Source organism: Myodes glareolus, chromosome 1 (assembly GCF_982192425.1).
Source record: "Myodes glareolus chromosome 1, mMyoGla1.1, whole genome shotgun sequence".
NCBI classification, from domain to species: Eukaryota; Metazoa; Chordata; class Mammalia; order Rodentia; family Cricetidae; genus Myodes; species Myodes glareolus.
This window is the reverse complement of record NC_142026.1, coordinates 57,081,758-57,107,493: the sequence shown is the minus strand read 5'-3', so window position 1 is coordinate 57,107,493 and position 25,736 is coordinate 57,081,758. Positions and strand designations below refer to the sequence as shown.

The 25,736-nt window shown below is 48.0% G+C and overlaps 1 protein-coding gene across 6 annotated transcripts; it reads right to left on the bottom strand.

Moving 5' to 3' along the window:
* Positions 1-253: 253 nt before the first annotated feature.
* On the bottom strand, positions 254-24,389 carry Spint2 (serine peptidase inhibitor, Kunitz type 2). Of its 6 annotated transcripts, none has more exons than XM_085695133.2 (8): positions 23,892-24,389; positions 7,693-7,863; positions 7,300-7,455; positions 4,375-4,476; positions 3,385-3,438; positions 2,286-2,447; positions 2,049-2,087; positions 254-766 (listed from the first exon to the last, which is right to left on the bottom strand). In XM_085695133.2, exons 1-8 carry the CDS (start codon positions 23,995-23,997, stop codon positions 600-602), a joined length of 957 nt encoding a protein of 318 aa, XP_085551259.1. In that variant the 5' UTR covers positions 23,998-24,389; the 3' UTR covers positions 254-599. The 6 variants fall into 6 exon arrangements, with proteins under 6 accessions (XP_085551259.1, XP_085551263.1, XP_085551264.1 ...); XM_085695137.2 differs by having other exon boundaries at positions 4,417-4,476; positions 23,892-24,386; XM_085695138.2 differs by lacking the exon at positions 7,300-7,455 and having other exon boundaries at positions 23,892-24,385.
* Positions 24,390-25,736: the final 1,347 nt, after the last annotated feature.

Genomic DNA, 25,736 nt, shown 5'->3' with positions numbered 1-25,736 from the left:
TACTGAATAGTCTAGGTGTAGGGACACCCTCGTAATGTTGGCACTTAGGAACTGGTAGCAAGTTCATATTGTCTCAGCTACATAAGAGCTTAAGGTCAGCTTGGGACACACAGGACTTCGTATGGTATAAAAAAGAAACATATTCTGTCTCTAAAACCAAACGGGAGCAAAGGCCTGTCGGCAGATGGCACATCAAGTCCCCATATAGAATCTGGTCGTAGCACTCACACAAAAAAAGAAACTACATAGTAAATTTTATTTTAAAAGGCCCATTTTATTAAACATACATTTTTTCTTTCAGAATCCCAATTTTTAAAAAAACTTAATCTACTTAAAAAACCACATAAATCAAACAAACAAAGAAAGCTACCAGAACAGAACTATTAGTGATACTAAAGGAGGTAACGGGTGGGTGGAGAGGCAGAGGGAGCTACTGGGAGGTCAGAAGTCAGGGGGATCTAAGTAGCCACATGACTGAGAAATGCATCCCTGCCCTCCCTGCCATGGGGAAACAAAGACAAAATTCCCTAATGATCTCACAGATTCAAGCAGTTGCTCTAATTTCCAAAGGCATGTCTGTTCTTCCAGAGTCGGGGCCTTTACAAGACATAGGTGTTCTTCACCAGCTGTTCCTTGTCATCCCCAGTGCTCCAGACGGTACGGAGAGCACGCTCCTGCTTCCTGCGTGCCATACGGATCAGGCAGACCACAGAGGCTCCCAGGAGGAGGATCAGGGCCATCAGGAACAGCCCCACCAGGACCACCGCTAGGAACAAGAGTGGACAGGTAAGGCGAGGAGGAACGTGGATAGAGGGCCATCAGGGTAACCTAGAGTGTACAGTAGCCCAAGTGGACTCAGAAGAGGACCAGACACCCTCCTCAGCCTGGGATTCTAGAGAGACTGTCTGCCAGGTGGTCCCCTGCAATGCCACATGTATAGAATGGCTTTTGTACTTTATAATTGTATGTTTATGTATGTGTATTTTGCCTACATGTATGTTTAGGCACCAAGTGCCTGAGAAGTCAAAAGAGAGCACTGGATTCCCTTAACTAGTGTGACAAATGGTTGTGAGTCACCATGTGGGTGCTGGGGATGGAACCTGGGCTGTTAGGTTTGGAGGCAAGTGCCCTTGCCTGCTGACTTATCTATCTCACCAGCTCTATTTTGGTTATCTGAGACAAGGTGTCAAGTGACCTTTGAATTTCCTATATAGTCTGGCCTTGAACCCCTGAATGGCAACAGATGATCCCCTGGCAGGTGACCACCCGAGCAATGAATCCTGACTGGTGAGGGTGCTGGGAGGGACCCCAGGGTTCCTAATTGTGGGTGAATAACTGCGGCTGCCTCACTGGTCAGTTAAGATGCTTCCTTTCCAGGTGGGGCTCCATCTCCGGCATGTGACTTCCCGTGACATTTACCTGGCTCCCCTCCTGCACTGGCTAGAGGATCTACCTACCTTCTTGGGGCAATCTCCTGCCTAACTCTACCCATAACCAGCCTTTAAGACCTGGGCACCTTTCCAGCCTAGCCCTGAGAACCAGATTCTACTTTCAGAACAAGGCAGACTTGTAGGCCAGGTCTTGGCTCCTTAACAGGGAAAAAGATCAAGAAAGAGGCCAAACCAGTTTGGCAGGTCCGGCACAGCAATACACAGACTCAGAAAGAAGTGGGAGGTACAGGGTTTCCTCGCCAGGCCAGACTGCTTCCTGACGCTTCATGCCCCATGGCACTTAAGGCCCCTCCAAACCTGGAGTTACCCTCAGGCTTGTGTGTGGACTCCATAGGATAGGCCTGTCTGCCAGACACTCCCTGTGGCCCAAACAAGCAACCTAGGGATTCAAGCTCAGTCTCCACTTGTGTAGTGTGTACTCTAGGACAAATGCCTACAAATTCCAAGCTGCTCAGCCACTTTCATATAGACACAGAACTCTGCCACAAGGATATTCCAGTGACGAACACGTTATAGCAAGGCAGAAAACACAGCAGGGCAGAGCCCAGAATGTCCAGGAAGGCCAGTGGCAGGGAGAGAAGGATAGAGGTCTCTTACCTTTTGTTCCAGAGGTCAGAACAGGGTACATCTGTTTGCCTAAAGAGAACACAAAATGCTGAGGTCAGTCCATGCTTAAAGCTGGGACCAAAATGGGTCCCCTCAGCCTCCTGAACACCAGGGCTCTCCCCAAAAGCTCTGGGGCCTAGACATTTTCAGAGTCCTCGTTTTGGGGAGAGGGACAGGGAAGGGGTTTATCAAGGGCCCGAGGTCCAGGAATGGGGTTGGCTAACTTGCCAGAGCAGCGCTGCATGCACGCCTCCTGGGAGAGGTAGCTGTTCTTGTTGCCCCGGCACCCGCCGTAGATGAAGCTTTCACAGGAATTCTTCTCAACATTATAGTACCAGCGAGGGAAGGCTGCACGGCAAGGCCCAGTGACAGCCTTCGGGACACAATATTCTGGAAGCAAGAGCAAGGGTGCCTTAGGAAGGCAAATCAACTGGGCCAAGATAAGCAGAGTCAAGCCTAGAATGCCTAGATGGTCAGCAGACAGAGCATGCCATCTATATGGTGAAATGCCTGTGGGTCAGACACAGTCGTTCTAGCCTGTAGACACCAGCTTTACATTTTCTCTTTGTGTGTGTGTGTGTAAGGGAGGGAGGAACTGGGTGTGTGTGTGTGTGTCTAAGGGAGGGAGGGAGGCAGGGAGAAAGGAAGGGAGAGAGAAAGGGTGTGTGTATGTGCACGCAAGTGCGCACACACGAGCATGTGCCAGAATTTCAGCTGTATACACTGGGGGTGGGGAACTGGTTTCATTTTCAGGCACCTTGTAGACAATCATGACCATACTGTCTATAGTCCACATAGCCCCAGGCACCTTACATGTACTGGGTCGTCCCCTCCTCTGTCCTGGGACTTCCACTTTACACGTGGGAATTACGCACAGGGCGTAGTTCCTATCCACAGGCTCAGCTGTGGTTAGGGTCACGGTGCAGGTTAACTCTAGAAGCGCACAGCCCGCTGCCTTCACTCTGTCAGCATATTGATTCCTGCCTGCCACCTGTCATCCCAATTCTAGCTTTTTTTTTAAAAAAAAAAAAAGATTTATTTATTTATTTATTATGTATACAACATTCCTTCCATGTTTGCTTGCAGGCCAGAAGAGGGCATCAGATCTCATTATAGATGGCTGTGAGCCACCATGTGGTTGCTGGGAATTGAACTCAGGACCTCTGGAAGAGCAGCCAGTGCTCTTAATCACTGAGCCATCTCTCCAGTCCCCCAATCCTAGCTTTATATTACAGTCACCTGGCAAGGTTTGGAAGCCCTGCTTATCAAGTTTCTCCTAGTGAATCTCAATGCCAACCACATAAATACACAATTCTTTAAGATATACCTTCAAAGTTGAAGATCTCGCCAGAGAGGTTCTCAGAATCCTGCTTTCTGGGAGCTGCAACACAAAAGTCTGGTTAGGAGGGACACAGGACAATTGGCCTAGGAGGGCTGACTGTAAAGGGCCCAGGGAAGGATCGTAGGCAGTGTCACCATTACAGGGGTGGACATATCCCTTGTTCTTGGTGTCTTCTGGAGCACAGGACGCACTGAAGGAACAGTAGAGGTAGGTGGGACTCCTGCCACTTAAGTGGTTACTATGGGAATCAATCTAGCCATGTTCCTGAAGTGATCAAGAAAATAGTCCTGTTCACTTTCCGGGGAAATTTCCTTAAGAGAAAGGTTGGAAGGTAAGAGTTACCACGCAGGGTCCTAAGGTAGCCAACATGAGCCTGGAACAACTGGGAAGTGCTCCAGCCTAACCCTGGCTCCCTGTAAATCAGGAGAATCCCAGTAGCCACCAAACTCCCACATGCGCTCTGGTGTCAGACATGGAGGGCCAGAGCCCAGACTGTGGTGCATAGGACAGTCCACTGGGGGTCAGGGAATTTTGTCCCCGTCAGGGGTATACAGTCTGCTCCCGCCCTGTGGAAGGGAAGGTCTTGCAGGCCCTTCTGAGCCCCTGACCTGGGGCCTAACCCCAAGGGTACAATCACTAATAAGGACCACTCACCCAGGCTCTTGCCGCAGAGTCCCTTAAGCATAAAAGAGGAGCAGGGTGGCTACTGCCAGCTCTACAAAGCAAACTAACACAAAGCTCTAGATGAAGGACAGCAGGAGAGAAGGGTGGGGAGCTGAGGACAAAGGAATTCTAGCAGAGGGAGGGGGACAGCAACCCCAACGGGGAGCAGAGGACACAGCACAGCAGACAGCTGCTTAGAGGGGAGGCAGGGCCCACTTGCAGTGGCCCAAGAAGTACACAGTGCTGGTACACTGGAGGCAGAGGTGGAAGCACATTACAATTTCCAGTTACAGGTTAACTTCACACAGTTACCATCTGGGCGGCCTTCATCCACCTGGGTCTTTATGAACCTACCACTCAGGACGGAAGAGTCAGCTCCATTTCTGTTCCTGGCCATACCATCAATGGTGTTCTCTGTGAGGGGACAAAGACCAGGAAAGAAAAGAACTTTCAAGTAGGTCCTATGTGCCACAACCAACCCTCATTTCTCCTTTTGGTGGCGCCCCTGGGGAGTGAGGGCCACAAGCTCTGGCTACTTAGCAATGAGAAACTGGAACTACCTGAGGAGTCAGCACACACTGAAGCAGAAGGACTTTACGTGGTCAGGGCTCCCAGGGCCACTTAAATTGTTGAACCCATGTTCTCTCTCCCAAAGTAGAGTTGGAGTTATGACATTTTTAACACAGATCTTTAAAGTCCTTTTTTAGTGATACTCTAGGAATTACCTTGTATGTATTATGCATGTGTGTGTCGTGGTGCACATGTGGAGGTCAGAGGACAACTGGCAGGAGTCAGTTCTCTCCTTCCACCATGTGGGTCCCTGGAGCTAACCCAGGTCTTCAGGCTTAGTCTTACCCACTGAGCCATCTCACTGTCCCCATCTGAACACAGATCTTAAGCAAAGAGAGATTCATGGACATGCTTAGGGAAAGGGCAAGATATACTCATGAGTGGGTATGCTTTTCTCAGGGAGAGTTGTCTCTACATTTTGGGGGTAGGGGTTCTTTTAAACATTTACCTATTTTAAAAAAAGGTGCGTGCATGCCCGAATGAGCATGAGTTTATGTGTGCCACCTGTGTAGATGCCTAAGGAAGCCAAAAAAGGGTGCTAGATTTAGGAACTGGGGTTAAAGGCAGTTGTGAGCTGCCTGATGTGGGTGCTAGAAACTGAACCCTGGTCCTCTGTAAGAGCAGTAAATGCTCTTAACTGCCAACCATCTTTCCAGCTCCTTATTTTGATTTTTGAGACAGGGTATCACACTGTCACTCAGAGTGGCCTGGAACTGGCCTCAGACTTGTAGAACTCCTATAGGAGGATTAGGCAAGAACCACAACACCCAGTTTGTATTTTATTTTTAAGTATTTACTTATTATGTATACAGTATTCTATCTTTGTGGATGCCTGCAGGCCAGAAAAGGGCACCAGACCTCATTACAGATGGTTGCAAGCCACCATGTGGTTGCTGGGAATTGAACTCAGGAACTTTGGAAGAGCAGGCAATGCTCTTAACCACTGAGCCATCTCTCCAGCCCCCTTTATCTAGAATTTTTAAAGGCACGAAACAGTGCAATGTACTTAATATTGCTGAACCACACACTTAGAATGGTTGAGATGACATAGGCATGGTGACATACCTGTAGTTCCAACTACTTTAGCAGGCTGTGACAAGATAGTCAAAGCCAAGAGAAACCCTGTCCCACTAGAAAGGGGTGGGGAGGGTAGAATGGCGCAACAATAAGCTTCAAAATAGTCAGTTTTTTATGTGGGGTATAGCTGTTCCTTTTTTTGACAGAAGATCTTTCTACATTGCCCAGGCTGGTCTCTTAACTCCTGGAGCCACCTGCCTCAGCCTCTCAATTTTCGGTAACACTGTGCCTGCATTAGATGTAATTTTGTCTCCAGCACATATTGAAATAGTAGGTGGAGATGCCTGGGACTGGCCTGGACTGCTGTCATCCAGCAGTCACCTCATAACCCAGCTCCCCTCAATCTGCCTCTTACCTGTGCCCCTCATCAGGCCACTTTCTGGCAATTTGCTAGAAGGTTTGCCTCTGTAGACTGAAAGCAGGCACAGGGACAGTCTGGTCCCCTGGGAGGTTCTAGTTCCCATTACAAGTTAATAAGTTGGCACACACCCTCAGAAAAACTGGCAAAGGATTCCAGGGACTAGTGGTTTTGGCGGTTTTTGGCTTGCCTTACAGAGTCCTTCTTAGCACCAAGAGACAAACAACCAAATGCCCACCAAGAACTGTGTGGGCCCTTGCAGCCAGGGTCAGGTTCTGGACCATGTCCAGGGAGACAGTGAGTGCCTTATGCCCATTGTTCCCTGCCCACGCTCACTTCAACCCTCTTTCTAAGAGGATCACAGCACATCAAAAGCGAGCAAACAAGATTCCCCAACTCTTCCCCCTCCACACAGGAGAGGAAAACATGGAAATGACATTTTCTTCACTCACTTTCCAGATGAACCAGCTACCACCAAAAAGGTGACAGACTGGCCTGCACCATCTAAAAATCACACCCTAGCTAGGCATGGTGGTGGGTACCTATAAACTAAGCGCTTGAGAGGCAGAATCAGCAAGATCAGGAGTTTAAGACTTGCTTGGATGACACAGTAAAACTATGTGTCAAAACACTACAATCAGTTCCTGTCCCCCATCCCTCTAAAGTCCCTGGACAAGCAAATTGCCCTTCTTCAGGCTCAGGCTTGCTGCACTTCACCCAGTGCAGCAGACCTGAAGTCATTGCCCAAGGCCACCGCTGAGACCTCCACCTGACCTCAAGATGCAGATCTGATTCCTGAATACATAGCTCAAAGCAAGGAAGTAGTCAGCAAGTGAGGAGACAGAAATCACAAACATTACTGCTTGAGGAGGCTGACTGTGAACACTGGGGCTCAACACAAAACCATCACAGCTTCAAGTCACCAGGCAAACCGCACGCTACAAAAGGTTGTACAAAATCTTTGTGGGCAGCTCAACCCCAGTCTTGGGAACAGCGGGGAGAGATCAGGACCTGGACCTCTCTGTTGGGCCTTCGGGTTTTATTTGAACTGTAAGAGCCTAGAGCCTAAGTAATGACTGGGAGGAGGCTGGATCTCAGGGAACACATCCCCAATGTTAACTTCTAACATGGCTTTGTGAGCTTTTCAGATTACTTGTTTTAGAGGTAGAAAAATAGCCCTAATGCCTGGAGAACAAGGGCTGGTAGGAGTGGATCAGGAGGTCAGGTGGTACCTTGACTCTTTACCGTAAGAAGTAATGCCTGGGGCTGGAGAGATGGCTCAGAGGTTAAGAGCATTGCCTGCTCTTCCAAAGGTCCTGAGTTCAATTCCCAGCAACCACATGGTGGTTCACAACCATCTGTAATGAGGTCTGGTGCCCTCTTCTGGCCTGCAGGCATACACGTAGACAGAACATTGTATACATAATAAATAAATAAATATTAAAAAAAAAAAGTAATGCCCGCTGTAAAGACAGTAGGGCCACGGGACTGCACACTGAGCCTGCTTTTGCTTTTGAATTCCACTCCATCCCAGGTTCTGGACTGAGTGAAGACCCAGCAGATAGAAGATAACCACATCCCAATGATGAACTCTAAGCATCAAATTCTCCAAACTCCAGTCTTACCAGTGACACCAGTACACTTCGCAAGACATTCCTCCTTGCTCTGGTAGTTATTGCCATTTCCTTCACAGCCTCCATACACAAATGGCTGGCAGGACCCATCAGTGACATTGTACCACCACCTGGGGATGGAAGCCCGGCATCTCCCTACTACCTTCGAAACTCCACAAGACTCTGAAACAAAGCAGAACCCATGTGGGTTGATTGGGGCAATCCTTGGGTCAAAGGACACACACATAATCTATAGGAGGAAGTCCAGGGGTCTTCAAATACTAAAAAGGAGAAGCAAAGTATTCTGGGCCTGTCAGTTCCTCTTGACCTGGTTCCAAAGCCTGTGCTGATGCTGTCTTCCTTATATGGAAAGAAACTAGTAGCCTGGTAACAAAGTACCTAACACAGCTGCAGCTGCAGGTGGCTTCTGTCCTTGACTCCTTCCTTAACAGAGTAGCAGAGGTGAGGGCGTGGCTCAGCAGAGCACTTGCTGGACCCTAGATCCAGGCTCTAGATTCCATATACCCTCCCTCAAAGGCAATCAGTATACAAACATTCACACTCAAATCCAAGAAGCTCACAGACAAGCTTGCTAGCTCTAGTTTCTCATCGCCAAAGGACAACCCAGCTCATGGGCCTGGGTTCTAGGGAGTGCTAAGGTTTGCCCCACTCCAATCAGAGGGGAAGATACCAAGCACAGCATTGACAGTGACATTTGCAGTTACTGTTAGAGGCTGGTCAAGGGGTCACAAACAAGGCACAGGAATTGCTGGAGAATGGAAAGCCACCAGAACCCATTCACAGATCCCATGTCTTCCTCTGCAGTGGCATACTGTCCTCCCCACCCCAATTCAGAGGCCAATCTGATGAACATCCAAGTGACAGCTCTCAAGCTCAACTGTCCCAGAGCTGAGTATGTGCTCACAGGCTGTCCTTGTTTCTCTCCCGTTTGTTCATGTCAAGTTTATTCCACCGCTGGAGAGAATCTTGGAAAATACACAGAGAGGACTTGTGCTTCAGCTGCACCTCTCAAACTGTTATGATGGGCACGGAATCAGATGTTCTCAGAACAATCTACAGACACAACACATTGCTACTGTGCAAAACAAAAACTTCCCTTCAGCAACTCCCATACACGTCAATAAATCTCAACTAACTAGCAGAAAAGGACAATTCCGAGGCCAGTGAGAAGGCTCAGTGGGTAAAAGTACTTGCTGCACAAGTCTGATGACCTGAGATCAACCCTGGGAAAGCCTCCAAAAGGCCGGATGCAGTGGCACAACATTCCCAGCCTCCTCTAGCACTGGCTTTATGTGGGTGCTGGGCCTCATGCTGTGACTTGAACCATCTCCCCAGCAAAACTCACGGCAGGGGTCTGTAAGCCTAGCTACTTGCAACAAGGGCCAGAGGGATGGAAAGTTCAATGCCAACCTGAGGAATTTAGTAAGATCCTGTCTCAAAATTTAACAAATAAAGGAAGAGCTGGTGACCCCTGACTTAGTGGTAACACACTTGCCTGGTAAGTCCAAGGCCCAAGCCTATCTCAGTAAGAAAAGAAAAAAAAAAAAAACCCAGCTGGTATACACCTGCAACAGGTGCTTTTGACAGCATGCCAAAGGTCACAAAACACAGGATGAATCAACAATGCCCAGAGTAAACACAGTTTCAATCTGGCCCAACCTACACACTGCCAGGTGGGAGAAGCAACACTGCTAACAATAATACAAAATGACAAGGACCCACAGGACCCAGTCAGAATCCCATGCTGAAAACATGAGGGACCCGGTGCTACAAAAGTCTGGCTGAGCTGAGAGTCCTGTTAGCCACTAACTGCGATTGTGTTGTTGCTTTATGTAGTTTTAGGTACAGTGTGCTAATGCATACCCATAATCCCAACTCAGGGAGGTAGAGGCAGGAAGATCAGAAAATTAAAGCTAATCTCACTCAGCAACACATTGAATTCAAAGTTAGCATGGCCACAGGAGACTGAAAACAACAAAATCCAAAAAACAAGAACACTGGCAAGATGATTCAGCATTTGCGGCCAAATTGGACAGCTTTGTTCAATCGCTGGCACCTACATGGTGGAAGAAGAACCCACTCCTTGACCTCAAGTGCTACAGCATACTTCTGAGAGGGCGCATGCGCACAAATACACACCAAATAGAAATTAAAAACAAAAGTAATCTTCACAATGAAACAGGATCACAAATAACACCCTTTGCTTCCAAACAAGGGCAATGAAACTTGGGAGATCTAAATTCACACAGATCTACTCAGAGCCCAGGTGCAGACAAGGGCTCCTCAGGGCAGCAGAGGGAAAAGCTGAACAGACATCAACAGGCAGAGGGAAAACAAGCTACTTGGAAGTCAACATTCCTCGGGCCCTTTATCACAATCTGAGGGCTCATAGGGCAAATCCCTGCACCAGACGCCTCTGCTCTCAGCCACAGGGTCACCGACAGTGACATGCCACGAGTGCTAGCCAAGGCTCACAGGATGTGGCTGACTTAACTTCAGCAAGCTACTTCTTAATAAGGCTTTGACTCTTAAACCAACGAAAAGGCTAAAAAATGACTTAGTTGTGTGTGGTGGCACACACCTTTCATTCTAGTACTCAGAAGGCAGAGGGAGGTGGATCTCTTGAATTAAAGGCCGGGCACTGATTTACACAGTCAGTGTTAGGCCAGCCAGAGACCATGACTGGTCTGAGTATCTGCAGGTAATCATGAAAGGCGTGCCTCCTGTTCTATTTCTTGCTCTCTTTTCAGTATTGAGGAAAAGCCCAGGGCCTAGACAAGCACTCTATCCGTGAGCTACACTGTGGCTTCACGTTACTGGCACACATCATACATGCCAAGACACAAATGTCTTTAGGACAGGGTCTTGACAAGTAGCCTAAGTTAGTCTCAGCTTTCCAAATGCTGGGATTACAGGCACATCCAACCTAGAATACAAAATTCTTCCTTTTCTTTTTTAAAATTTATTTATTTATTGTATATGAGTGAACTGTCTTCAGGGACACCAGAAGAGGGAATCAGATTCCATTACAGATGGTTGTAAACATGTGGGTGCTGGGAATTGAATTCAGGACCTCTGGAAGAGCAGTCAGTGCTCTTAACTACTGAGCCATTTCTCCAGTATGTATTTTGTAGAAATACAAAACTATTTCTATTGCTTCCAAATCCGGTATGAAAACCAGGAAGGCTGGGCAGATGTGGTGGTTATCCATTCCTAATTCCAGGGTTTAGGAAGCAGAGGAAAGGATCACCTCAGAATGGAGCCTAGTTTGGTCTACTGAAACTGAGTTCCAGACCAAACCAGAGGAACAGAGTAAGACCCTGTCTGTCTGTCTTTTATACCTCCTAACCCCTCTCCCCATGAAAACCAGGAAGAAGCTGAAGGAAACAAACCCCAATTTGGCAGGCATTTAGAGCATTAGCTGCTGTAAAATTATAGACTGGTGTCTGGGAATGTTGTCAAAAGGAAACTGGTTTCTCTGGTTTTCAGGCCACTAGTTTTACCCAAGATCATCTGCCCATGGCTCATATGACTTCAGTCTACTCTGCCAAATAGGAAGATCCCTTGTCACTTTTTTTTTGAGACAGGGTCTCTGTGTAAGTCCCTACCTTCCTGGAACTCTATGTAGACCAGGCTAGTCTTGAACTCACAGACTCCTAAGAACTGGGAGCCAACAAGCACCACCTGCTGTCATCTTTTAACAAGGACACAAAGTTCAGTCTGGTTTACAGGCTTCAAAAGACAGACCTAGTATTTTTACAAAACATGTAGCTGCAGCTGTGCTTACTGCATTGGAAGTTACTTTCAGAATGTTCCAAATAAGCTGAGCAGTACAGACAAGACTAACCCTGGTGCATCACTTCTAAGCTTTCTTACTTTGTGGCTGTGGAGACTGAACCTGAGGCCTCATATGTGGCAGGCTAGCACTCTACCAGAGGTATGATCCCAGCCCCTTCTCATCTTCCCATCTGCTCTTTCCCAATGAAGTAACAACTATCCAGATCTTGGTGTTTTTTGTTTTTTGTTTTTTTTTTTTTAAATGAAACAAGGTTTTATGTAACCAAAGTTGGTCTTGAACTTGCTCTGTGTAGCTGTGGATGGCTTGGAAGAGTGATCCACTTGCCGCCTTCCCCTCCCCCAAGGCTGGGATTCACCACTATTCCCAGTACTTTTTCAAGGCACCATCTCACACAGTAGCCCAGGCTGCACCCCCCCACGAGTGCTGGGATTAAAGGTATAAGCCACAATCACCCAGCTCAAATTTACTTTTAAAACACAGAGTAATTAATTTCTTAGGATTCTACTATTTGACCCCATTTTGAAAGTTCCTACCCAGTTAAACTTTTTCTCAAAATAAACAAATTTTCAAAACAAATTTTCAATGTCTCGTCTCAGCCAATGGATAGATTACAGGTGTATATGACTACACTCCATGTAATATGAGGCTCGAAGGGCACTTTAAATTGAAGTGCAAGATCTGCCTAGTTCTACAGACAGTCAGAAAGCCCCAACCATCTGGAGCTCTGTCCTGCCCAGGGCAAAGATCAATATACATTTCTTGTTAGGGTTCACAGGCAAACACAGGGAATAACTGCCTTGAGTTGGTGTGAGCTCATGAAAAGCAATCATATACATGTGATCTTTAATGTCTGTTAAAGTGCCATAATTGTAATCCCAGAATTTAGGAGACAGGAGGTTAATCTGTGTTACACAATGAGAACTTGTCTCAAAATAAAACAAATTATCAAAACAAATACTTTGGTTACAGATGTACAAACAGGTATTTATGTAGCATGTTCCATTTTGTGTGAGATAGGGTCTTCCTGAGCAGCCCATGTTGACCCTGCCTTACTATGCAGACCAGGCTGACCTGGACTCAGAGATTATCCTGCTTCTGTCTCCCAAAGGTGTGCTGGCACCACCACATTCAGCTACATCTTGTTCAATACTGAGAACTGAAGTGCATTTCTTCCCCCAACAACAGAGCTCCTGGTATTTTCATCACACTTCCAATGACACGGCACAGGACCCTCGGTCACCTTTTCTGGAACATTTTAGCCTTTTCTCCTGCAGTGTCCAGACCTGATTTGAGGACGGGCATGGTAGGACACACTCTTAGTCCTCGGACCTAGTACCCAGCACTCGGAAGTCAAAGACGGGGGAATCTCTGTTGAGTTCCAGGTCAGCCTTGACTGCACAATGAATTTCAAAACCGCCAGGGATAGACAGTGAAACTGTATCTAAAAAAATAAAGCTCGCACTCTGCATTTGCTTTACTCTACAAACGTCTGCTGCCTTCACTCCCCCTGGGAAGCAGAAGTAGCACCACCATCCTGGTTCTGGGAAGCCAGCCTCTAATGGGGGCAGTGTCAATATGGCCAGCTCTTCCACTAGTGTGGAACTTCACTTCCAGGGTCACTACTTTCTCCCGGCCTACATTGTTTTTTCTGCAGTTCCCTCTATTGCTCATTCATGTAAACTGTCCCACAGGTTATCACAGGGATGAGGTGGCAGTACAAGTCACATGCTCTGCTGTGCATATTAATATTAGCCAAATGGGGAATGCTGAAAGGCCAGACAGCACCAGTTAACTCATACAGCCATCTCAGCAGCTGGGCTTGCTCTCCATCCCCAGTACTCACAGCTAAAGAACCCTACTCAGATTACCAAGTAAAACTGGTAACGAAAATTTGGACATGTGGGAAGCTGCCTTTACCACAGGCTTTGTGGATTACATGGTCTCTGGCAATTCCATCACAACGGCACAAAAGCGGTCATAGACGATGCATAAACGGATGGCTGTGCTACAACAGACGTTATTCATGTGCATTAAAACCTAATTTCATATAATTTCTAAATCACGACATAGTGTTCCCTGGATTTCATTCAACTATTTAAAAACAAACAGATGGGTGTGGAAGCACACACCTGTAAACACAGCAATTGGGGGTGGAGGCTGGTATTTTTACAAGGTGCAATTTAGAGCTGGGAAGACTGGTGACATGTTCAGTGGGCACTGGCTTTTAAAGCTAAGGACCCGAGTTTGACCCCTAGATCCCACAGTGGAAGGAAACAACCAACATGTACACAATCATACACATAAATATGGTAATGAATAAAAATGAAAAAAAGATAACACCTGCCACTTCCCCCTTGAAGAGTGTTTAGAGACTGTCATTCACCACCACGACATACAACTTGAGAAGTGAGAACCCATAACCCAGACTTTGAAGGTTCACATCCCTCACCACACACATTCCTCAGTTTACCCTCTGCCAAAAAGCCTAGGCAGTGTAGAAAGCACCTCTGCTCTTCTCATTAAAGCCACCTAGAACTCTAAAGGGTAAGGACCAAAGGGAATCAGATTGTGAGCTATGAAGACCGTCAGGTAGTGTGAAGCCCACAAGCCACACACGTAGGAAAAGCAGACAGGTGACGCAGTTTTAACCCCAGCACTCAGGAGGCAGAAGCAAGCGGATCTTTGAGTTCCAGCCCAGCCAGGGCTATGGAGTGAGACCCTGTCTAAAAAAAAAAGTAGGAGTGAAGTAAGAGGAGCGAGGAAGGAAAGTGGAGCGGAGATGAGAGAGAAGGAAAAGAGACTACACAGAGCAGGGCCAGCTGTTCCCACATCCACAGAGAGCGGATGCTCACAGATTACAGCAGCTGAAAAATTCCACCAACACATCTGTTTGTGCCAGTAAAACAACCAAGACACCTAGAGAAGGGAATACTCTGAGCTGTTAAAAGCAGACACGTGTGCGCCAGAGTAGAAAAATGTCTAAGACAGAGGAGTGGATAACAGAATGTTTTAAGTTAAAGTTTAACAAATGTAGCCCTGGCTGGCCTGTAACTACATAGATCAGGCTGACCTCAAATTCAGAGGTCTGCCTGCTTCTGCCTCCTGAGTACTGGGATTAGGGGGTGTTTCATCACCACACTCAAGTATTCTTATGATTTAAACTTTCCCTTTTTAATTTAGAAACATATGATACTGTTAATAAAAGGAGCACAGTGCTGTACACCTTTAAGTCCAGCGCTCAGGAGGCAGAGTTCCCAGTCAGCCAGGGCTACACAGAGAACAACAAAGGAAGGAAAGAAGGGCAGGAAGGAGAAAGGGGAGAAGAGGGGAGGGGAGGGGGCAAGGGTAAGGGACATAGCTCTTCCCCACACTTCTCTCATTTATTTTGCAGTACTGGAAACACAATCCAGGTTTTCCTGTACACTAGCCAAGCTCCACCCCCAGCTCTCAATTTTATGAGCAGTCCTAGGTTCACACATCAGATGGAGGTGTAGAGACTCCCAGCTACTGAGCACCTGCACACAGGGGCCTGTCATCTGCATCAGTAAGCCTCTGGTGGTCTCATCTCCTGAAGGCATTACTTTTGCTTTGTTCTGTTTTTCTGGGCTTCTGTGCAGCCCTGGCTTTCCTGGAACTCACAGAGATTCCCCTGCCTCTGCCTCCCAAGTGCTGGGATAAAAGGTGTGTGCCCTTTATGCTTTCTTAAATCTTTTTGTTAGAATTCATTTATAAGCCAGGCAGTGGTGGTAGTGGTAGCACACACTTTTAGTCTCAGCACTCAGGAGACAGAGGCACGCAAATTTCTGAGTTTGAGGCCAGCCTGGTCTACAGAGTGAGTTCCAGGACAGCCAGGGCTAAAGGAAACCCTGTCTCAAAAAACAAAACAAGAAAAGAAAGAAACTGACTTATGAAGCCGGGTGGTGATGGCTCCATGCCTTTAATCCCAGCACTTGGGAGGCAGAGAAGGAAGAGCTCTGTGAGTTTGAGGCTAACCTGGTCTACAAGAGCTAGTTTCCAGGACAGGCTCCAAAGCTACAGAGAAATCCTGTCTCGAAAAGACGGAGGGGGGGGGCGGGAGAGATTGATTTATGAGCTAGAAATAGTGGCTAAAAAACCAAGCTCAAGATACAATGAGACAGTGCATGCGCGCATGCGCGCGCCCACACCCCTCTCTCATTTCCCCACCCTCCACTAACTTATACCAGCTGCAGTCCTACTGTCCACACTCTCAGCTCTCAGCACTCCTCCACACTAGAGAGCAGAGACCTTATCTGAGAAATACTTGTTATGGAAGGCTGGGATGTAGTGTAGTCATAGAGCAGAGTTCTTGTTTAGCATGTGCATGAGTTCAAGTCCCAGCCCACAGAAGAGGCTATTTAGGGGTGAGGTGGCTTCATGGCAGAGCAGAGCTCCCTGAGTATTAGGAGCATCTGTAAAACAAGTGTTTGGGGAGCAGATACTAAATGGAAGATGAACATTCAACTTACTATGTGAATCTAGATGCTTGTCAGAATGAAAAAGGGTTTTTCTCCCAGTTTTTCCTTGACTTGCTGAGACAGTCTCTCCCTGGCTTGTGTCAAACTTGACATCCTTCTACATTAGCCTCCTGAGTGCTGGAATCACACATCGAAGCCACCATTCCCAGCAAGGATGCTCTTAAAGACTGTCCTGAGAGGGGGGAGTGTGAATTATCCCCGTAAGTTGGGCCCACCAAGTGGGGATGTGTGCTTGCCCTCATCTGCAATTAGGCCAATGCCCTAAGACTTACATGGATAGTGGGCGGGGCAGGGGAAGCCTTATACAAGGAAAATTATTATAATCACACCCCAAATTCAAAGGGCTTATTATAAGCCATATGAGGTACAAAGGAAATGGCCAAAGGGAGTGACACTGTAGGAATCATTAGCAGAAGTACGTAATACAGATTGCAGAATACCTGGAGTTGGGAAGGAAGTTGCTCTGGTAAAGTACTAGTATATTCATCCTGGCAGCTTCACTAACCTTGTTTTACTTCCTCATTCATATCATGGAGCAGCAACACAAACCCTGCCACAGGTGGCTGTGAGATGACTGTGGGTGAGGGTACTTACCAAGCCTGACGACTAGAGTTTAACTCTGAGACTGAGAACTGTGTTGGAAAAAAGGTACTGACTCCTACAGGTTGTCTCCTGACATGCATGCAAATGTGAGCACAGGCACACCCACATCCACAAATAAAAATTTCAAAAATTTAATGAGGGGCTGGAGAGATGGCTCAGTGGTTAAGAGCACTGGTTGCTTTTCCCTAGGACCAAGGTCTGATTCTCAGTACCCACATACATGATAGCTTACAACCATCTGTAACTCCAGTTCCAGGGGATCAGACACCACCTGCTAGCCTCAGTGGCACATACCTGCACAGATCTGCATGCAGGCAAAACACCCACCCACATAAGCTAGATAAAAATGTAAAAGTTTAAGTCTAACAGAAGAACGAGCTTTTAAAGCAGCACTTAGATTGAATGCAGGCCTCATACTTGCCAGGCAAGGGCTCTACCACTGAGTCACACCCCAGCTCTTTGAAGGCTCTATTTTGAGGAAGGGCCTCACGAAGCTGTCCAGATTGGCCTCAAGCTACTCTGCTGCCAAGGCTTTAAAGCTTTCGATTCTTCTGCCTCTATCTGCCTGGTGGCTGGGTTTACAGCCCTACACCATCAGGCCTGGACAGCAAGCCCACCTTCTCTGGCTGAAGCCTGGCCAGACATAACAGCATGAGCCTAGACTGCAATGACCAGGCCAAGGCGAAAGAGCTGCTTCACCTTACTAGTTCAAAGCCAGCATGGGCAACACAGTGAAACGTGAGACCAAAACCCCAACCCCAGGTTTTAGAAGCTCTGAGTATAAAGCAGAGGCCTGTCTATGAAAGCGCAGTGTCCTCTTTCTTACTGTGGACACTGTAAATGTCACTAGTAGGGCCTGTCCGTGTGATTTATACCGGTTTTGGACCTAGTAGGCATCAGTGTTTCTTGGCAAGTTTATTCGCAAGCACTGGCCTGTGACCTTCCTTCAGACTTAGTTTCTGGTTGTGGAACACCATTAATCTTTCATTCTTTGATTTGAGACTGGGTCTCATGTAATGCAGGCTAGCCTTGAAGTCAACTGCTATGTAGTAAAGGATAACCTTCAATTCTTTCTGCTCTCCCACCCTCACTGCCCAGAGTGCTGGAATTACAGACTAGAGCACCACAGAGCTGGTTTATAGGCATTAAGGATAATGGAACCCAGGGCTTCAAGCATTTTAGGCAAGCACCTTACAAACTGAGCTGCACCCACTCCCAGCCCCACACCATCAATCTCGAGGCTATCTTGACAAAGTAGAAAGTCAGTTAGCTTCCTCGTCACAGACTCTCAAGATGTGTCCTGCTGCCTTGTTCATTCCCTGCAGCAAATCAAAGCAAAGAGAGGTTCTCCTGATACAGCACGGAGAACTCAGGTTCAAGGATTTAGTTATAAATGCTTAAAATAAGCCAGGTGCAGCAGTGAGACTGGAACACTCGGGGGCCACCGCAGGACTCCTGCTATTTGGCAATGAATACATAAGGAGCAGCCACTGTATGAAGACGGGACTAACCACACTGACACTGCAAAAATGAGGATGAAGAGCAGGCTTCACTGAAATTCAACAAAGCAGTGGCTGACAGGGAAAGATAAGGCAAAACAGCCTCGGGTCAAACAGGACAGGGCCATCGGTAGCACCACTGTCCCCTTGTATTTCTTATGTGACAACACATCAAGCAATGTCTCCAGTGACCTGGTCCCTCCTCTGCACCAGGACACTTTGGAACTGGAGTGCAGCTAAGGAGTCAGGAGGCCACGAGCGGGGAGCTGCGGAAGTAAGAAACCTAGACTTCAGCTACTGTCTGGACACCTGGTGTGCTTTTCCCTTAAAAAACAAACAAACAAACAAAAAAACAGAAAACATTTTCTGTAGTAATTGTGTGACCTCTGACCCCTTCTGCCTCTGTTTCCTGAGATGGACCACAGGTCTGTATCACCACACTGGCTAGGTAAAGAGACTCTTAACACTTTTTCATGAAAGAAAGAGATACTGGACAAGACAATGCTTAGGGTTGTTTTGCTAAAAACATTCTTGTCTACTGAGACTGAATGTATGTCAAGCTAGCCTGGTACTCCATGTAGTCCTTGAACTCCTGATCTGCCTCTACAATGCCTGGCCTTGTGCTGTTTTGTTTTTGGGGGGGGGGGGGCTTACCATGTTGTCCAGGGCTTGTCTAAAGCTTTTGGGCCCAAGCTCTTGCCTCAGTCTCCCAAAACAGTGTTTTAATCCTGAAGTTCTGAAGTTGACATATACTTTATACTCATTCTTTTCTCTATGTAGCCTTGGCAGAACAAGCAGGCCTCCAGGTCTCAGAGTTACCTGCCTCTGCCTCCTAAGTGCTGAGAGTAAAGGCATGTGCCATGGCACCTGGCTTTTTGCCTTACCATAAAATATAAAGCTGCTTATTTCTGGTTAGCTTCTATCTCCAGTACAAAGTCTACTAACTACTCACCTCCCCAGGGTCTTGGTGTCAGGAATGTGCCATTATTAGAAGTAATTCAGAGGTTTTAAAATAATCCCTCAGTAGTTATGAGAAAAGGACATTTATATTGACAAATTCAACTTAAATTACAAGGACCATAAAATTTTGGTATTGTGGATATGAAATTTTGACCTTTTAGATATATTTAGATGTAAAGGTTTATATTTCATAAACGATCAGTCCAATGTAAACAACCACTCATACCCACACTGTTACTTCATATTCATCACTGAGATGGACTAGGAATTCTGCCCTTTACTTTCATCCACAGCTACACCTCCATATCCCAACAGAAAAACTTGCACGGAAATAAATCATCTTTCTTTGCTGTAGCATATACATAAGTTTCTGTGTGTGCATCACGCTTGTGTGTAGCAGCCAGAGCTCAAGCAGATGTGCTCCTTAACTGCCTTCAATTTCCTTTCTTTTTTTTTTTTTCTGTAGCTCTGACCTGCCGGGAACTGCATGTGTAGGTGAGGCTGGCCTTGAGCTCAGAGATCCAGCTGCTTCTGCTTCCCAGTGTTGGGATTAGAAGTATAGATCACCACACTCAGCTCCTCCACTTTATATCCTGAGACAGAGTCTCTCACTAACTCACCTAGTCTGGCTGCTTTGCCAGTGTTCAGACCACAGGCCGACCCTACAATACCTGGCTTCTTACATGCGTGTTGGGGGCAGCAAGCTCTTTACTGACTCAGCTGTCTCCTAGTCTGTTTTGGTTAGTGTTCTATTTGGAAAGCTACACTGGTGTCTGGCATTTAGTTGGTACTTATTAAGTATATGTTGGCTAAATTAATAGGCATTTCAAAGAGCCTTGTCCACTGGCAGGACAGCAGATACCAAGTCCAGATGCTCTTCAGTTCCTAGGCTGGTATGCTGAGCATCAGGGTCATAACCATACATGTGAGCAAGGAAAGGAAAGAACCAGGGACTAACGGCATGCTCTGGGGCCTGGTGGAAAAGCATGCCTTGCAGTTTAGGTGCTGAATCCATAACTAATCCAGGAGGTTAATGGAAACCAATGCTTGCTTGAAAGTCAGTGGAGGCTTTGGAATGAACATTGCTGGGCTCAGCTCCAATGGAAATTCCCAAGAACCATCAACAAAGAAGCCAGATCAAGTAACCATTAACAGCTGACGCCCAAGGTGCAGCTAACAGTTACTGGCAGCAAAAACTGAACATAAGTGATGGCTCTTAAAGGAATTTCCAACTTGGGAAAACTGTTATCTGACCTTGTAATAATGATCAAAATTACATTACTTCAGTCAAGGTAGGTGGCACAAGCTTGTAATCCCAGCTATTCAGGAGGCTGAGGTAAAAGATCCCAAGTGCAAGGTTCACCTGGGCTACAGAATGAATTCACGGCCAACCCAGGCAACTTGGAGTCAGCCTCAAATAAAAAAGCAGCCAGGCATGATGACACATAGTTATAATCCCAACACTTGAAAAGTGGCAGAACATCAGTTCAAGGTCATCCTCAGCTATGTATGTGAGACCAATCCAGGCCATAAGACACGACTTCAAAGTAACAAACAGAAATATAAAAAGTACCAAGTTTTAGCATTATTACCTAAGGCCTAAGGAAGAAAGCATTTGGTAAAGCGTCTTCTCCTCTTTTTGGAAGTAGCATGCTCTTCAAGAACCCTCAGGGGTAACTACTTCATTTACTAAAGGGAGCGCAGTCCTGAGATGCAGCCACAACCAAAGGTGTACAGAGCAGTCAGGTAACTGAAGGGAAGAAGCTATCAGACCTGGAAGTGATCTGTTTCACAAAGGTTCCTGGTTTTGGCCCATGAGTGCTATGTGGAAACACAGGCCTGTATTTGGCTCAGGTCCTATCAGACCATCATACTTACAGGCATGCCCCCAAGTAAAGATGTTAACATTAGAAATCATATAATGATCTTCGGTTGTGAAGGCCTCCTCTGTCTCCATGGCAGACTGAGACTGCTCCTGAATGCTGGACAGAAACACCAGATGGAGAATCGGCTTCCCCCTGCTCGCCTAAGTAATGAAAGGCCACACCCTTCCCACTGCCCTCAGTCACCAACTTTTGCAAGGGCAGATCATAGAACGTCAACCATGCCCATATACCGATCACCACGCACAGTCCTCAACAGCTTGCTCAGTCCCTACCTCCATCCAACTCCTGTTCCCTCTCATTTCCTCAGTCTCTTTCCCGAACCTTTAAAAAAAAATTAAGCCAGGTGATTGTGGTGGTGCATACTTTTAATTCAAGCAGGAATAGGTAGATCTACAGAGTTCCAGACAGACAGTCAGGGATACACAGAGAACCCCAAGTTCAAAAAACAAACAGAAAGAATAAATTTAATTTAAAAAGTATTTTATATGTATCAGCATTTTGCCTGCATGCATATCTATGCACCATGTGCACGCCTGATGCCTGAGGAAATCAAAAGAGGGCATCAGAGCTGGGGTTATGAATGGCTGACCGTCATGTGGTCACTGGGAACTCAACTGATCCTCTGCAAGAACACCAAGCCATCGCTCCATCCCCTTTGAGCCTTCAGGATACCGTTCTCAACCAGAATCTAGCCCTACTTCCAGACCATTCTCTCTCCACACTCCCCAAACCTCTTCTGGCAAAAAAATATCTGTCATCAGAGTAGAAGGCTGTGCCATCTGCTGACCCAGGTCCTCCCTTCTCCATAATCCTTCCCTGGGGCTCAGTGCCTCAGGTGGTTGACTTGTAGGGGATTTCCAGCCAGACAAATGAGCCTCGTTCTGTCTGTCCTCAAGGACCCCATCCTCCACACCACTCTCTAACACTAACATTTATGTTTCTTCAGAACCTCAGTTTTAACACCTATTCCAACTAGCTTTCTAGGTCTTTCCTTCCAGAACCTCAACTCTGACAACCTGTTTGCCATACTGACTACCTGTCCACTGTCCCTCAGCCACTGGCATAGATAAAATTCCATGAACGGCCTTTCATAATGACTCCTGTCCACGTCCCTCCACTTCCTTTTGTTGGCACTGTACAGCTGAATGGGCCAGAGAAACCCCTCACCTGAGTACAGGATTTTGCTTGCCCCCCCCCCCCCCCGCCACAATCAGAACTGCCTGCTGTCTCAGATCAAGCTGTTGAAAGCTTTCAAACAAACAGCACTTGAAATAAGTGAGGGCAGTAGTTCACCCGGCCACACAGCCGTACTTCAGAAAGGTCAGCAGGTCTGGCCAGCTGGGGCAGTCAGGCCAATGTGAACAGCAAAGGTTCAGCAGGACACAGCCTCAGTTACCACGCTGTAACCTTCCAAAGGCCTGTGGAGGCACCAGCACTTCAGGCTGGCTCCAGGCTTAGAGGGCATGCAGAAACATAGACAAGATGTATAACCATAACCAGATGTAGTCTCGGGCCAGGTAACTAACTACAGGTACAAGGGGACAACAATGACTTCATTTGAGAAGGCCTGATCAGCAGCTGTACTCCTGACTCTGGATCTCCACACTGGCCCTAGCGATTCCCAACTTTTTTTTCCCCCAGTTCTCGACACAGGAATAAACCATTCCTCAGAAGGTACCACAAGGGATGGCCAGACTGCCACACTTCTGCTTTCTCTTTTATTCAGTAGGTTGACCAGAAGACCTTGGGTCACGTGACTGCTGCTGTCCACTTCTTCCTCGTTTGATCACAACCAAGTTTACTCTGGACCAAGGTTTTTTCCTTTTCCTTTCTTTCTTTTTTCTTTTTCTTTTTTAGTTTTTTGAGACAGGGTTTCTCTATAGCTTTGGAACCTGTCCTGGAACTCGCTCTTGTAGACCAAGCTGGCCTCGAACTCAGAGATCTCTGTCTCTCCCTCCCGAGTGCTGGAATTAAAGGCGAGCTCCACCAACACCCAGCCAAGGTTTTTGTTCTCCACTACTCCCATAGGACATTCATCCCAAGGTGTTGGTACAGTTGCCACCTCCTCATTCTTCCAGTTAGGACGCAGACACCTTCCTAGCTAGATGCCCCTCGCCTTCTATCACCCGTTCCCACTCGTCTGTAATTGCCGCTTGTACTCAGCATTTCAGGGTTCGCTCGCGGTCTCTCACACTGGAATCCAAGCTCTGTGAATGAAGGCAGCCCTTTTGTCTGAATCAACTCTATCACCAGGGCTAGCACTGCCGCCTCACCAACACTCTGCGGGCCCTCAACGAGTTTACTGAATCAATGAATTCTTCCAACAGAGATCCTTTCAAAGCTGGCTAGTGCTTGTCTGACGCAGTTAAAGCACTAACACTTGAAGAAGCCAACCCCAGCTGCTGAATGCCAATATCAACACTCCCGTACCAACCAGGTGCTCCAGCCTTGGCTGGCACCTTGGCAAAGCTCCTCCCTTCTGCCGATGCTTCGCTTCTTCGAACATCACTCGGAAGGCTGTTGCCCTACACCCTAACAACAGGTGTCCTGGGAGAGGCTTCTCTGTACCCAAATCCCCACCCTCTGAGGTCTAGCTGCCTCCCCTCTCCCGTGGACTTTCTTTGGCCCTCGAATTTCCGCTTTGTTGAGCTTCTCACCACTTCCTGCCCCAGGAGAGACCAGCGCCACGCCTTTCTGGATCGCCTTTCCGGATCAATACCCCTTCCCAAGTGACACTTTGCGTTACCCTTACACCTCCGCGCTCGCTGTTCGCGCCGACGTGTCCCAACCTTTCCACCCCTCCGAGACCCGCAGGTCTGGCTGCTCCCCCCGCACACCGTCCCCGTGCCCCAGGAGCCTGCGATTCCTTGGCGACCGGTCCCCGCCTAATCCCGCGCAGCCGCGGCCTCCTCCACCCCCTCCTCCGGGATCCCCGCCGTGCCCTCACCGTGGAAGTCCAGTTCTCTGCCGGCCGCCTCGGCCCCGGAGAGGAGCAGGGAAGCTAAGAGGACGAGGAGCGCTCGGCCCCGCCGCTGCCCACACAGCTGCGCCATGACCTGCTGTCTGCGCCGAGCGCCAGGCCTCGAGCCACCGGCCGTTTGGGGTACTCTCACCAGCAGGTGCGGGAAAGCCCCGGCCGCGCACGCGCACTGGAGGCCCGCGAGCTCAGGTGCGGCTGCGCCCGGAGGGGTGTGGGGGGCAGACCGCGAGGCGCCCGGCTCCCAGGAAGCTCCCTTTCTCGGGATTTTGGCGCGTATGACGCCTTAGTCGGCTCCCAACACGCCTCTGGACGCCCCACGACACTCGGCGACTCTCCCCCCCCGACTTAGGGCTCCACACAACCAGGCGCCCGGGGGTCGTTTCTGCGAATGGCGAACGCTGAGAAGTTAGGAACGGCGGCGCCCAGGCTGAGGGTGGAGCGCACCTGGCGGGGCGGGGATGGAGCGGACACGGCGCAGGCGCACAGGGCGGGCACCTGAGCCGCCGCTCGCCCTCCTTCACCTGGGACAGCCCCCAGCTCCTGGAAGGAGGCGTGGCTAATCTTGGCCCCCGCCCCCAGTCGGCCCTAGTGGGAGGAGCGGTGCTGCGGGGCGCTCTTACCTTTCCGCGTGGGTTTTGGCCACGAGCCCATTGTGCCTTCGCTCGCTCTTGCGCTGGGACTAGGGCAAATGACACACATTTTGAGGGAAAACAGGTTTTCTGCCCGCCTTGCTTTCGCCTTCCTTAAGGGTTAGGGATTTATCCTGCCTAAATTCAAAGCTCACTGAGCCATGACCAAATGCCCTGAACTCCGAAGTGACCACACCAGACTGGCCTGTGTGTCGTCAGATAGGAGCAACCCGGAGCAGTGATGCGGAAGCAGAGGGAAGTGTGATCAGGAATGCGATGGGGAAATCCAAGGGTTGAGTGAGCGGGGGTAGGTGAAAACCATTGCATAAGGACCCGATCACACAGGTTCCCTATTCAGCGCCACGGCCAGCCAGGCAGGGGACTGCCTGGAAAAGGTGACAAGTCCCTAAAACAGCAGGTTTCCCTGGACCCTGTACAGGAGGACAAATACAATTGTACAGAGATCGTAGGGCGAAGATCAAAGCCTTAGATAGGATGAACAGATCAAAAGGGGCGTGGACAGAGGAAACATACGAACCACCACCACAGAACCATGGAGGGCTTCTGAGAAGAGGGGCCGTATAAGTTGAATGAATGGGGCAGGACTGACAGGAATAGAAGACCATCACCAAGATTATTAGAATGGTCACAGTATCTCTGAAAATCGTTGCTTTTAGTAGGGAGATGGTGGTGCACGCCTTTAGTAATTTCAACACTCAGGAAGCAGAGGCAGGTAGATCTCTGAGTTCCAGGCCAGTCTGGTCTACTGAGTGAGTTCAGGACGGCCAGGATTGTTACACAGAGGAACCCTACTGTTACACAGAGGAACCCTATCTCGAAACGCCAAAAACAAATAAACAAATAAACAATGCTCTTGGGCCAGCACCTGCCACCAAACCGGATCTCCTGAGTTCTAATCCTGGTGCTCAGTTGGTGGAAAGAGAGAACTGACTTCTTGAAGTTGTCTGACCTCCACACTCCAGCCATGGGACTTATCCCGCATGCATAGAGACATTCACAAAAATAAATGTATTTGCTGGGTCGTGGTGGTGCACACCTTTAATCTCAGCACTCAGGAGACAGAGACAGGTAGATCTCTGTAAATTCCATGCCAGCCTGGTCTACAGAGTGCGTTCCAGGACAGATTTCAAAGCTACAGAGAAAATCCTGTTTAAAAAAAAAA

Coding starts and splice junctions, on each gene's coding strand:
- Spint2 (XM_085695133.2), bottom strand. CDS start 23,997: ATGGCGCAGCTGTGTGGGCAGCGGCGGGGCCGAGCGCTCCTCGTCCTC. Junction 7,864..23,891: donor CAGAGAACTGGACTTCCACG/GTGAGGGCACGG, acceptor GCTTTGTTTCAG/AGTCTTGTGGAGTTTCGAAG. Junction 4,477..7,299: donor TCTTACGGTAAAGAGTCAAG/GTACCACCTGAC, acceptor GTCCCCTCACAG/AGAACACCATTGATGGTATG.